The sequence below is a fragment of the Hyla sarda genome, chromosome 11, assembly GCF_029499605.1.
Source record: "Hyla sarda isolate aHylSar1 chromosome 11, aHylSar1.hap1, whole genome shotgun sequence".
NCBI classification, from domain to species: Eukaryota; Metazoa; Chordata; class Amphibia; order Anura; family Hylidae; genus Hyla; species Hyla sarda.
Window position 1 is genome coordinate 14,891,703 of NC_079199.1, and position 15,023 is coordinate 14,906,725.

At 42.1% G+C, this 15,023-nt stretch overlaps 1 protein-coding gene across 10 annotated transcripts in view; it reads left to right on the top strand.

The window, feature by feature from the left end:
- The window catches only part of SYNE3 (spectrin repeat containing nuclear envelope family member 3), a 107,769-nt gene that overhangs the window by 28,074 nt on the left and 64,672 nt on the right, over window positions 1–15,023 (top strand). For 2 of the 10 annotated variants that reach the window (XM_056547361.1, XM_056547362.1), the window contains exon 1: window positions 8,932–8,997. The exons of 2 other annotated variants lie outside the window; for them this stretch is intronic. In XM_056547361.1, coding sequence (XP_056403336.1) covers window positions 8,954–8,997 — 44 coding nt within the window. In that variant the 5' untranslated portion in view covers window positions 8,932–8,953. Of the gene's footprint in view, window positions 1–5,200; window positions 5,250–5,794; window positions 5,839–8,931; window positions 8,998–15,023 lie in introns of those variants that run through there. 6 more of the 10 variants (XM_056547351.1, XM_056547360.1, XM_056547357.1 and 3 more) reach the window with 5 other exon arrangements.

The following is a 15,023-nucleotide window of genomic DNA, read 5'->3' on the forward strand; positions in this document are numbered from 1 at the left end:
CTTATACATATTTTCCATATATGTTATTACTTATACATATTTTTCATATATGTTGTTACTTATACATATTTTCCATATATGTTATTACTTATACATATTTTTCATATATGTTGTTACTTATACATATTTTCCATATATGTTGTTACTTATACATATTTTCCATATATGTTGTTACTTATACATATTTTCTATATATGTTATTACTTATACATATTTTCCATATATGTTGTTACTTATACATATTTTCCTATATATGTTATTACTTATACCTATTTTCCATATATGTTATTACTTATACATATTTTCCATATATGTTGTTACTTATACCTATTTGCCATATATGTTGTTACTTATACATATTTTCCATATATGTTGTTACTTATACATATTTTCCATATATGTTGTTACTTATACATATTTTTCATATATGTTATTACTTATACATATTTTCCATATATGTTGTTACTTATACATATTTTCCATATATGTTGTTACTTATACATATTTTCCATATATGTTGTTACTTATACATATTTTCCATATATGTTGTTACTTATACATATTTTCTATATATGTTATTACTTATACATATATTCCATATATATTTGTTTTGCTGGCGTCGTCCTCTATTGTGATGGAAATATTAGATATATTAGATATCCCGTCTTCTCTTTCCGCCTGTCACCCTGCCTTTATTATATAACCAGACGGCGGCAATCAGCTTTGTCGCAACCCACGTTCCGGCTCCTGTGTCTGTCCTGATTGCAGGTGTATTAATAATTCATTGTGTATTTAATTAGTCATGTAGGGAGCAGCTGTCACCTCTCGGATCCCGTCACAACACAGCGTGCGGCGTCTGAGCCGCGTTCACAAGACGAGACACATAATGACAGCGTGCAAATCCTCGATTCGCCGCTCAAGTGCCGCTGCCCATAGACTCTTGTGTTGTCTATGAAAATGGCGAAACAAGCCCTGTTATTAAAGGAACAGTAAGTGGAGCGAATGCACAAAAAAATCTCAGAAATTCCCTATTTTTTCCACAAACCTTTCATTAGACCTGGTTTGGCTGTAAGGCAACTGGCTGCTGCAGGAGCTCTCCCCCACTGCTCTGTGTGCAATTGGAAGCCAAGCATAGTAAGCCCCAACCCCAGAGAATAATAAGGTGACAATTAGAGGAGTCAAGAAAAAACAAAGCATTATGCAGATTTCAGATCAGATCTGTGTCTGGTTGTAAGGCAACTGTTTAACCCTTTACTTTACACCCCCTTCTTTTACTGCCAGCTAAACTCATAATGGACAGATGCGTGACTGGTCCTTTATCTTATATTTCTGACTGGTCCTTTATCTTATATTTCTGACTGGTCCTCTATCCTATATGTCTGACTGGTCCTTTATCTTATATTTCTGACTGGTCCTTTATCTTATATTTCTGACTGGTCCTCTATCCTATATGTCTGACTGGTCCTTTATCTTATATTTCTGACTGGTCCTTTATCTTATATTTCTGACTGGTCCTCTATCCTATATGTCTGACTGGCCCTGTGTCCTATATGTCTGACTGGCCCTGTGTCCTATAGTTTTGACTGGTCCTCTTTCCTATTATTCTGACTGGTCCTTTATCTTATAATTCTGATTTGTCCTCTATCCTATATTTCTGACTGGTTCTCTATCCTATATTTCTGACTGGTCCTCTATCCTATATTTCTGACTGGTCCTTTATCTCATATATTTCAAACTGGTCATTTATCCTATTTTTCAGATTGATCCTTTATCTTATATTTCTGACTGGTCCTTTATCCTATATGTCTGACTGGTCCTTTATCCTATATTTCTGACTGGTCCTTTATCTTACATTTTTGACTGGTCCTCTCTGTATGTCTGACTGGTCCTGTATTCTGTAGTTATGACTCGTCCTTTATCCTATTATTCTGACTGGTCCTTTATCTTATAATTCTGACTGGTCCTATATTTCTGACTGGTCCTCTATCCTATATTTCTGACTGGTCCTTTATCATATATTTCAGATTGATCCTTTATCATATATTTTGAACTGGTCATTTATCCTATATTTCAGATTGATCCTTTATCTTATATTTTTGACTGGTCCTTTATCCTATATTTCTGACTGGTCCTTTATCTTACATTTGTGACTGGTCCTCTATCCTATATGTCTGACTGGTCCTGTATCCTATGTTTCTGACTGGTCCTCTATCCTATTATTCTGACTGGTCCTTTATCCTATATTTCTGACTGGTCCTTTATCCTATATTTCTGACTGGTTCTGTATCATCCATTTTCTGTACTATGGCCAACATTTATCATTGTCTTTAGAATGTTTTTTTGTGTCTAGAAAAGGCGCAAAAAGGGCGCAAGCAGGGTTTATTTGCGCCTATTTTGCGCCTTTTGGTTTATACATTTCTGCTTCTGAGTTGCAATCCACAGATTTTGGCAATACACATGATATGGAAGGGTTTTATGAACTGCGCCTTTTTGTGAAAAGGAGCAAAAAGGTGCAAAGCCACTGAACACAGCCCAGACTTAGCTTTTTGGTGTATGTGAAGAGAGAAATTTCAGAAAATGTGACCTGCACAAAATTTATCAAATGCTCTGCGACCATTTAATACATTTGGTTCTCCTACACATCACCAGCACACAAAAAAAGGTGTAGAAAAAATGCTTCACTTACACCTACAATGATAATTGCTTCACTTACACCTACAATGATAAATGCTTCACTTACACCTACAATGATAAATGCTTCACTTACACCTACAATGATAAATGCTTCACTTACACCTACAATGATAAATGCTTCACTTACACCTACAATGATAAATGCCGGCCTATATCTTTAAATCCCTCAGCGAGCTGGCAGAGCGAGAGATGTTTTTGTCTAGGGCTGTGACGCTTCTCGTTTTCTTGTGGCTTTTTCGTGGGAGGTTTGGTATTTCATCTGCCGCCATCCTCTATGGTCTCCCAAAATGCCATAGGAACGCCCTCCTGCTTTGAGAGTTTTATTGGCTTCATTTACTTAATTGTTCTGCACAAAAAAAAAAAAAAAAAAAAAAAAAAAAAGAGATTTTCCACATTTCTTCTTCGCACATTCCTCAGCTGTGAGTTTTTTTTTCTAACTTGTTTTAGTATTTTTTTACGAGGGACGTTCCTAAAATACTCGCTCCACTCATGTGTAATACGTGATCATTGCGGTGAAACTAAATTCTTCATCTTGTTTTGCCACATTTCTCCCCCGCCCTCCGTGTTCCCTCCCTCCCGGGCCCCTCCCTCTCTTTACGCTCATTTTGCAATTTACATTCACCTTACTCAGACAAAAAAAAAAAATGTAAACAAATTTTTCGTGGGAAGAAAGAACAGGAGACGTATGGCCGGTGGCGAGAACTGCAGTGTAGAGAGGGGTGCGGGGACGGCTGACGTTACAGTATTTGCATGGATGAGCCGGACATGGGAACTGTGCAGATGGGATTTGTATTGTGCTCATTGTTGGGAGAATTTCTGCTAGAAAGAATAATGCAGAATCATTCTATGATTATTATGTTTTTGCTTCTATAGTGCAGCATAGGCTATTTTTAGAGAAGAATGTAGAGGTTCTTGTTTATGCCTGGTGCTTACCTGTTTTATCTGATGTGGCAGACATGAGATAGACTGTGTTGGATGCACACAGAATCACTGAAATGACTTAGTAATGCAGACTACATTTCAAATGAATCCTCTGGCTTTAGGTGTGGTGTTTGATCACTGCACCTGGTCATCTCATCAGGCTGGCTGCTAGTGCTGAAGGTCACCCAGATGAACTCATTAGACTCATAAGTAGATTGGTGTCAGTTCACACTCTGCAGTTGTCATGCATTTTCTTACTAAAGTGAGCTTTTCAGGGAGATATTGCCATAAGGAGAAAGTGATTTCACATAAAATCACTATAGTAATGCACCTAAGATTATATATCCATAGAGATAGTAGCAGCAGTATACAGAGAGAGCTGGGAAGGGTGGTGTATAACTACTATATATCCTTATCCTGTAAAGATAGTAGCAGCAGTATACAGATATAGCTGGGAGAGGAGGTGTATAACTACTACATATGCTGATCCCATAGAGATAGCAGCAGCAGTATACAGATAGAGCTGAAGGGGAAGTGTATAACTACTATATATGCTGATCCCATAGAGATAGCAGCAGCAGTATACAGATAGAGCTGAAGGGGAAGTGTATAACTACTATATATCCTGATCCCATAGAGATAGCAGCAGCAGTATACAGATAGAGCTGAAGGGGAAGTGTATAACTACTATATATGCTGATCCCATAGAGATAGCAGCAGCAGTATACAGATAGAGCTGAAGGGGAGGTGTATAACTACTATATATCCTGATCCCATAGAGAGAGCAGCAGTATACAGATAGAGCTGAAGGGAAGGTGTATAACTACTATATATCCTGATCCCATAGAGAGAGCAGCAGCAGTATACAGATAGAGCTGTAGAGGAGGTGTATAACTACTATATATCTTGATCCCATAGAAATAGCAGCAGTATACAGATAGAGCTGCAGAGAAGGGGTGTAAATGATATATATCCTGATCTCATAGAGATAGCAGCAGCAGTATACAAATAGAGCTGAAGGGAATAAGTATAACCACTATATATATTAGAAAGAAATGGAGTTGTCCAGAGCAGGATGTCAAGCAATACGATATTTATTCAGCGGTAACTGTGGGTGATGACAAGGTGACGCGTTTCAGCCGCACTCAGCAGCCTTAGACTAAGGCTGCTGAGTGCGGCTGAAACGCGTCACCTTGTCATCACCCACAGTTACCGCTGAATAAATATCGTATTGCTTGACATCCTGCTCTGGACAACTCCATTTCTTTCTACTATTATATGGACTGAGGTCCGGTCCGGTCCGTGAACGGGAGGGGCGATCGAGTGAGCTGTGCTGCACCTGTTGCACTATATATATTGATCCAATAGAGATAGCAGCAGCAGTATACAGATAGAGCTGGAGGGAATAAGTATAACCACTATATATATTGATCCAATAAAGATAGCAGCAGCAGTATACAGATAGAGCTGGAGAGGAGGTGTATAACTACTATATATTCTGATCCTATAGAGATAGCAGCAGTATAAAGATAGAGCTGGAGGAAAGGTGTATAACTACTATATATCTTGATTCCATAGAGATAGCAGATGGAGCTGGAAGGGAAGGGGTCTCGGAGCTAGTAGGACGGAATCTGGTAGGTGATGATGTCATCTTGTCACTCACATTAAACACAGTTAAGACTGGTCAAAACTGGTGATCACATGACCCATTTACAGTAATAAATCACCCATGGATGCAGCTGTGCTGAAATAAAACAAATGGCTCTGTACAACTAGTGGTGGGGAGTGTGCATAATATTGGCAATGAACAACTACTGGAGAGTCAGACTGGTGATCACTTGACCCAGTTATAGTAATGAAACAAATGCTGAAGTAATGCTGAAATAAAACAAATGGCGCCGTAGGACTTGCGGTATTGAGTGTGCATAATATGGGGAAGAAACAAAATAAAAAATCCGGAGTGCTTCTTTAGGCAGAGTCACATTCAATTTAAAAGTTATAGGGGGAGATTTATCAAAACCTGTGCGGAGGAAGACTTGACCAGTTGCCCCTAGCAACCAATCAGATGGCTTCTTTCATTTTTGAAAAGGGCCTGTGAAAAATGAAAGAAGCGATCTGATTGGTTGCTATGGGCAACTGGTCTACTTTCATTTGATCTTCGCATTAACATGAATGGACACGCTCTGCTCCACTTGTAGCTCCGCCCCTCCTGGCGCCATTGTAGTATAATTTCCGTTATGTCTGAGCGTCCGCCGCTTTCACTTGATGTTATGATATTTACATCTGTTTCCATGAAGATAAATGTTACTCTGCTTCACTCGGCCTTAAAATAACTCAGGAAGTGGTCGGGTTCATAGGAAGCGGCTGAGCTCCAGCACACGCCACATGATATCTGTATAGGGGGAAGCAGCTCCCTCATATTTTTTGCCCCTTGCAAAACTACAACTCCCAGCATGCCCGGACAGCCAAAGGCTGTCCGGGCACACTGGGAGTTGTCGTTTTGCAACAGCTGGAGGCACCCTGGTTTTGGAAACACTGCTCTTGGCTATGGCTGTGCAGTCATTCATATGCAACCTGTGTCATGTGATTCTCGAAATTAGAGTGCTGTGCTGGCACAATAATGTGACTTGTGCCCTGCGTTTGCCAGCATTAGAGTGCTGTACGGTGGCTGAAATCATGTGATTGCCAGATGTAGAGTACTACTTTTTAGCTGGAGTCACGTGACTGGTGTCATGATATCGCTGGTATTAGAGTGCTGTGCAGTTTGAGTCATGCGACTGTCGATAGGTGATTGCTGATATTGATGGTATTAGAGTGGTAGATAGGGGATTGCTGATATTGATGGTATTAGAGTGGTAGATAGGGGATTGCTGATATTGATGGTATTAGAGTGGTAGACAGGTGATTGCTGATATTGATGGTATTAGAGTGGTAGGTGATTGCTGATATTGATGGTATTAGAGTGGTAGGTGATTGCTGATATTGATGGTATTAGAGTGGTAGATAGGTGATTGCTGATATTGATGGTATTAGAGTGGTAGGTGTTTGCTGATATTGATGGTATTAGAGTGGTAGATAGGGGATTGCTGATATTGATGGTATTAGAGTGGTAGACAGGGGATTGCTGATATTGATGGTATTAGAGTGGTAGACAGGGGATTGCTGATATTGATGGTATTAGAGTGGTAGATAGGTGATTGCTGATATTGATGGTATTAGAGTGGTAGACAGGTGATTGCTGATATTGATGGTATTAGAGTGGTAGACAGGTGATTGCTGATATTGCTGGTATTAGAGTGGTAGATAGGGGATTGCTGATATTGATGGTATTAGAGTGGTAGATAGGTGATTGCTGATATTGCTGGTATTAGAGTGGTAGATAGGGGATTGCTGATATTGATGGTATTACAGTGGTAGACAGGTGATTGCTGGTATTAGAGTGGTAAATAGGTGATTGCTGATATTGCTGGTGTTAGAGTGGTAGATAGGTGGTTGCTGATATTGATGGTATTAGAGTGGTAGATAGGTGATTGTTGATATTGATGGTATTAGAGTGGTAGATAGGGGATTGTTGAAATTGATGGTATTAGAGTGGTAGATAGGTGATTGCTGGTATTAGAGTGGTAGACAGGTGATTGCTGGTATTAGAGTGGTAGATAGGTGATTGCTGATATTGCTGGTATTAGAGTGATAGGTGATTGCTGATATTGTTGGTATTAGAGTGGTAGATAGGTGATTGCTGATATTGCTGGTATTAGAGTGGTATATAGTTGATTGCTGATATTGCTGGTATTAGAGTGGTATATAGGTGATTGCTGATATTGATGGTATTAGAGTGGTAGATAGGTGGTTGCTGATATTGATGGTATTAGAGTGGTAGATAGGGGATTGCTGATATTGATGGTATTAGAGTGGTAGATAGGGGATTGTTGATATTCATGGTATTAGAGTGGTATATAGGTGATTGCTGACATTGCTGGTATTAGAGTGGTAGATAGGTGATTGCTGATATTGATGGTATTAGAGTGGTAGATAGGGGATTGCTGATATTGATGGTATTAGAGTGGTAGATAGGTGGTTGCTGATATTGATGGTATTAGAGTGGTAGATAGGTGATTGCTGATATTGATGGTATTAGAGTGGTAGATAGGGGATTGTTGATATTCATGGTATTAGAGTGGTATATAGGTGATTGCTGACATTGCTGGTATTAGAGTGGTAGATAGGTGATTGCTGATATTGATGGTATTAGAGTGGTAGATAGGGGATTGCTGATATTGATGGTATTAGAGTGGTAGATAGGTGGTTGCTGATATTGATGGTATTAGAGTGGTAGATAGGTGATTGCTGATATTGATGGTATTAGAGTGGTAGATAGGGGATTGTTGATATTCATGGTATTAGAGTGGTAGATAGGTGGTTGCTGATATTGCTGGTATTAGAGTGGTAGATAGGTGATTGTTGATATTGATGGTATTAGAGTGGTAGGTGATTGCTGATATTGATGGTATTAGAGTGGTATATAGGTGATTGCTGATATTGCTGGTATTAGAGTGGTATATAGGTGATTGCTGATATTGCTGGTATTAGAGTGGTATATAGGTGATTGCTGATATTGATGGTATTAGAGTGGTAGATAGGTGATTGCTGATATTGATGGTATTAGAGTGGTAGATAGGTGATTGCTGATATTGATGGTATTAGAGTGGTATATAGGTGATTGCTGACATTGCTGGTATTAGAGTGGTATATAGGTGATTGCTGATATTGATGGTATTAGAGTGGTAGATAGGTGATTGCTGATATTGCTGGTATTAGAGTGCTGTACAGTAGGAGTCTGGTGATGTACACACAGAGTATAACACGAGAATACAATAAATTGGAATTGATTATTGAAGAAGGATTTATTGATGATATTTCCCTATCAATGTGATTACCAGCATTAGGATACTTAGAGCAGTGTCTCCCAACCAGGGTGCCTCCTGCCGTTGCAAAACTACAACTTCCAGCATGCCTGGACAGCCTTTGGCTGTCCAGGCATGCTGAGAGATGTAGTTTTGCAACAGCTGGAGGCACCCTGGTTGGGAAACACTAAGTTAGAGTGTGATCAGTGACTTTACAATACTGTGCAGTTAATGCGGGTTGCACCTTATTCTGATCGGAGTCTTTCTTCCATATTTCGGAGCATCCTGGGGACTATGGCTGTTAGGACGGGAGTCATATTAGTGCTCACTATAGTTAGTCGTGCCCCTTCTGATCCTCTCGGAGCCGTCAGTAAAGTATCCGGCTGGTTTTTCTATAACAGTTCATTTACACCCGGAGATAAATATTATCATTAATGGCTCCTCTTATGCTGGAAGCTGAGGCTGCACTTCTGCTCCGGTTTGTGGCATCTGCTGTGTCAATGGATTATTACTATAATTGATATTTGTAGGGTGGACAGATCCTAGCAACCAGCAAAACCCTCTGCAAGTTTCCATCTTAATGCATTGTCTGTTGGAATCTGCTGGAAATAGTCTTAAAGGGGTATTCCAGGAAAAAAAAATTTTTTTATATATCAACTGGCTCCAGAAAGTTAAACAGATTTGTAAATTACTTCTATTAAAAAAAATCTTAATCCTTCTAATAATTATCAGCTGCTGAAGTTGAGTTGTTGTTTTCTGTCTGGCAACAGTGCTCTCTGCTGACATCTCTGCTTGTCTCGTGAACTGCACAAAGTAGAAGAGGTTTGCTATGGGGATTTGCTTCTACTCTGGACAGTTCCCGAGACACGTGTCATCAGAGAGCACTTAGACTGAAAAGAACAACTCAACTTCAGCATCTCATAAGTACTGAAAGGATTAAGATTTTTTAACATTAATAATATATATTCATATGTATATATATATATATATATATATATATATATATATAAAAAGTTTTTTTTTTTCCTGGAAAACCCCTTTAAAGGGGTACTCTGGAGGATTTTTTTTATTTTTATTCAACTGGTGCCAGAAAATGTATTTAAAAATCTTAATCCTTCCAGTACTTATCAGCTGCTGTATGCTCCAGAGGAAGTTGTATAATTCTTTCCAGTCTCGCCACAGTGCTCTCTGCTGACACCTCTGTCCGTGTCAAGAACTGCCTAGTTTGCTATGGGGATTTTCTCCTGCTCTGGACAGTTCATGACACGGACAGAGGTGTCAGCAGAGAGCATTGATCAGACTGGAAAGAACTACACAACTTCCCCTGTAGTATACAGCAGCTGATAAGTACTGGAAGGAATAAGATTATTAAATAGAAGTAATTTATAAATCTGTATAACTTTTTGCCACCACTTGATTTTGAAACCTTTCTTTCCTCCAGAGTAACCCTTTACATCCCTCTCCTGAGGCCAGACTTCTGATATATCTGTCCCTCATGCTTTACACTTCCATTGCGATTTATAACATCTCATCAATACTTTTAATCAATGAAACATAAAGTCGGGGAATAGACAGAGGGGTTGGGGCTTAGTCAATAGGGTGGAGTTTAGCAAAGAGTTTGTCCTACTGCAGACAAGACAGAGGGGGGAAGCTCCTGCTGCAGCACGTTCTCCACAGCTAGACCTTGCTAAGGCTAAGTATCCACTTGTTGTTTTTTTTCTGGCAGTTTTTGGATATCTGCCACTGCAGTTTTTGAGCCAAATTCAAAAGGAATAGGACATATAAAGGAAGGACTTATACTTCTCCTCCCTTATGGATCCACTTCTGGCTTTGGCTCAAAAACTGCAGTGGCAGATCTCCAAAAACTGCCAGAAAAAAACAACGAGTGGATACTTAGCCTAAGAGTGCGATCACAGGGGTGAGACCTTATACAACAACCTAAGTAATTCCGCAGGTTACATCTGGTGCGTTATCAGGGACTCCATGTTTGCTTGCAGCACAAATACCATACAATACATATAGTTACATATTAAACGTTCAGATATTTAAGTTATGCAATGAGTGATGTTATTGATACTTTGTAGCAACATGTTATTTTCCAGATGTTGTATATTATGCATATATTATGCATTATGGTTATATACCGTATATACTCGAGTATAAGCCGAGTTTTTCAGCACGATTTTTCGTGCTGAAAACACCCCCCTCGGCTTATACTCGAGTGAACTCTCCACCCGCAGTGGTCTTCAACCTGCGGACCTCCAGAGGTTTCAAAACTACAACTCCCAGCAAGCCCGGGCAGCCATCGGCTTCAGGTCCAGGCTTGCTGGGAGTTGTAGTTTTGAAACCTCCGGAGGTCCGCAGGTTGAAGACCACTGCGGCCTTCGACATCATCCAGCCCCCTCTCACCCCCCTTTAGTTCTGTACAGTACTCACCTCCGCTCGGCGCTGGTCCGGTGCTGCAGGACTGTCCGGAGAGGAGGTGGTCCGGTGGGATAGTGGTTCCGGGCTGCTATCTTCACCGGGGAGGCCTCTTCTAAGCGCTTCGGGCCCGGCCCCAGAATAGTCATGTTGCCTTGACAACGACGCAGAGGTACGTTCATTGCCAACGTACTTCTGCGTCATTGTCAAGGCAACGCCTCTATTCCGGGCCAGAAGCGCGGAGAAGAGGCGCCCCCGGTGAAGATAGCAGCCCGGAACCACTATCCCACCGGACCACCTCCTCTCCGGACAGTCCTGCAGGACCGGACCAGCGCCGAGCGGAGGTGAGTACTGTACAGAACTAAAGGGGGTGAGAGGGGGCTGGATGATGTCGAAGGCCGCAGTGGTCTTCAACCTGCGGACCTCCGAAGGTTTCAAAACTACAACTCCCAGCAAGCCCGGACAGCCGATGGCTGCCCGGGCTTGCTGGGAGTTGTAGTTTTGAAACCTCTGGAGGTCCGCAGGTTGAAGACCACTGAGGGCGGATGATGAGAAGAGGATGATGAAGGGGGGATGTGGGATGATGACAAGAGGATGATGAAGGGGGGGTGTGGGATGATGAAGGGGGGTGGGGATGATGACAAGGGGATGATGAAGGGGGGTGTGTGGGATGATTACAAGGGGATGATGAAGGGGGGGTGGGGATGATGACAAGGGGATGATGAAGGGCGGTGGGGATGATGACAAGGGGATGATGAAGGGGGTGGGGATGATGACAAGGGGATGATGACAGGTGATGATGATGAGGGTCTGGATGATGACAGGCGGTGATGATGATGAGGATGTTAATGACGGGTCTGGATGATGACAGGGGGGGATGATGTATTTCCCACCCTAGGCTTATACTCGAGTCAATAACTTTTCCTGGGATTTTGGGTTGAAATTAGGGGTCTCGGTTTATACTCGGGTCGGCTTATACTCGAGTATATACGGTAACCCATAGTAACAAAAAGATCTAATCGCTGTCCTATACAATTGTAAAGGTGTGAGGATACATGGACACCATGTCCTGTGTTGTGTATGTGCTGGGTTCTGTTGGGTATATGTTTTATGTGTTGTATATGTCTTCTGTATCTATTGTGTCTGTTTTGGATCTGTTGTGTGTGTTGTATATGTCTTCTGTATCTATTGTGTCTGTTTTGTATCTGTTGTGTGTGTTGTATATGTCTTCTGTATCTATTGTGTCTGTTTTGTATCTGTTGTGTGTGTTGTATATGCCTTCTGTATCTATTGTGTGTCTGTTTTGTATGGTGTATGTCTTCTGTATATATTCTGTGTGTGTCTTGTATATTTTGTGTGTGGCTTGTGTCCTGTTGGGTATATGTTATGTATGGTGCATTGTATTTGTATTCTGTATCTGTAGTGTGTTTTTTATCTGTTGTCTACGTTTTATGTTCTCTTGTGTATGGTGTATATCATCTGTATCTACTGTATTATTTGTGGATCTGTTTTGTGTGTGTGTTGCAGGGCTCAAGTGCTGCAGGATTGCATGGGAACAAAGTTCCTGCACTTTTTCCACAGCAGGAACACCATTCCCATTAGCAGGAGTCCTGCAGGACCAGCCCTTATGTCGAAGAGTTCCCACACTTTTTTTTTTCCAGAACTTGACCCCTGGTGTGTTGTATATGTCTTCTGTATATATTGTGTCTTTTGTATTTTTTATGTATGTTGGGTATCTGTTATGTATGGTGTATTTGCTGTATTTGTCTTCTTTATCTATTCGGTGTCTGTTGTGTATGGTGTATTTAATGTGTATGCCTTCTGCATGTATTCTATGTGTGTTTTGTATCTTTTGTGTATGACTTGTGTTCTGTTGGGTATATGTTATGGATTGGTATATTTACTACATATATATTTATAAATTCTGTATCTATAGGGTGTTTTTTGTATGTGTTGTGTTTGTCATCTGTATCTTCTCTATATTTATTGTGTATGCCTTCTGTATATATTGTGTGTGTATGACTTGTGTTGGGTATATGTTTTTGTATGGTGTATTTGCTGTGTATGTATATATTATGTTTGTATCTGTTTTGTATGGTGTATTTGCTGTGTATGTATATATTATGTTTGTATCTGTTTTGTATGGTGTATGTCCTCTGTATCTACACTATATTTATTGTGTATGCCTTCTGTATATATTGTGTGTGTATGACTTGTGTTGGGTATATGTTTTTGTATGGTGTATTTGCTGTGTATGTATATATATATATATATATATATATATATATATATTATGTTTGTATCTGTTTTGTATGGTGTATGTCCTCTGTATCTACACTATATTTATTGTGTGTCTGTTTTGTGTGTCTGTTGTATCACACATGTAGGCGGCCTTCTTCAGGGATGGCATGCACGGTGTTAACCAGTCTCACAGGCCTGAGCTGTCTGGGCTCACCCACATCCTAGAAAAAGCTGCTGTAATCCCCCAGATCAGGATAAAACCTTAATTGATTCTGTCATAAGAAATGGCGCGGAGACCAGGAGGAGGCTGCGGGGAACGTGCGATATATGGAGGAGGCGTCTCCGGTCTGATGAAATGATATAATAATGCCAATCTCTATGGCGTCACGTGTGGGGTCAGAGCAGACAGGGATCTCCCTCTGGTCTTTATTGTGGGGATTATGTGAGCAACAGATGGGGTCCAGGCTGTGGTGGAGGTGGGGGGTCCAGCTACTTGTTGGGGGTCCAGGCTGTGTATGTGTTTTGTTGGTGGGGGTCAGCAGGCTGTGATGGGGGGTCCAGGCTCTGGTGAAAAAGGGGGGTGGGGGCTAAGCTGTGGTTGTGGGAGGTCCAGCTACTGGTTTGAGGGTCCAGGCTGAGGGGGGGGGCAGGCTGTGTTGTGGGGAGGGGATGATGTCCAGGCTGTGGTGATGGGTGGTTGGGGTCCAGGATGTGTTTTGGGGGTGTCCATGCTGTGTTGATGAGAGGGGTGTTCTTGGAGGGGGGTCAGCAGGCTGTGATGGGGGGGGCAGGCTGTGGGGGGAGGGTGGTCAAAGCTGTCGTGAAGGGGGGGGGGTCCAGGCTGTGGTGGGGGGGAGGGGGGGGGTCCAGGCTGTGGTGAAGGAGGGAGGGGGGGGGTCAAGGCTGTGGTGAAGGGGGGGGGGGCAGGCTGTGGTGAAGGGGGGTCCAGCTACAGGTTGGAGGTTCCAGGCTATGTTGTGGGGAGGGGAGGATGTCCAGCCTGAGGTGATGGGTAGTTGGGGGGTCCGGCATGTAGTAGGGTGTACAGTCTGTATTTTGGGGAGGGGAGGATGTCCAGGCTGAGGTATTTGGGGGGTCCGGGATGTGGTAGGGTGTACAGGCTGTGTTGAGTGGGGAGGGGGAGTTGGATGGGTTGTTGGCAGGCTGTGAAGGGGGTCCGGCCTGTGGTGGAGGTGTCCAGCCATTGGTCAGGGGGTCAGGCTGTAATTGAGGGGGGTTCCAGTCTGTGGGGGGGGGGGGTGACCAGACTACTAGGGAGGATCTTGTGGGGTTTGGTTATTGGCTTTTATAAACCACAATTTATATCCAAGGGTCTTTTATGGACCATAAACATAATTGCAAATTTAAAGCGCCAGTCCACCTTTATATTACATTATAAAATTCTAACTTCAGCAACTTTCTGACAGACTTTACTTTTAATTTTCTCTCAATTTTCAGCCAGACTGATGCAAACCTAATGCTCTAGTGGGCAGTGCGGCCTCTGTAGCCAGGGCAGTGCTGGCAGGGAATGCCACACACAGGGGCAGTGAACTGGATCTTTGCCCCCTATGAAGTTGCTGCCATCTTTGGAGTCTCCTGAGGATTTGTCTGTGTTGCTTGTTGTTGACACGGAGACTGTCTAGTACTATCTGGCGGCACATGTGACAATCTGTTCTGGGTGTGACTGTGGAGTGACGACACATGTGCTCCGACGGCCCCTGCAGCTGCTGCGGCGCATCATGAGAGCCAGGCTGGATCCTTTCCAGTGGCATTACTATGTAGTGCGATCCTGCAGGGCTGTGATTGACTGATCCCCCCCCCCCGACAGCTGAGATTACGGAC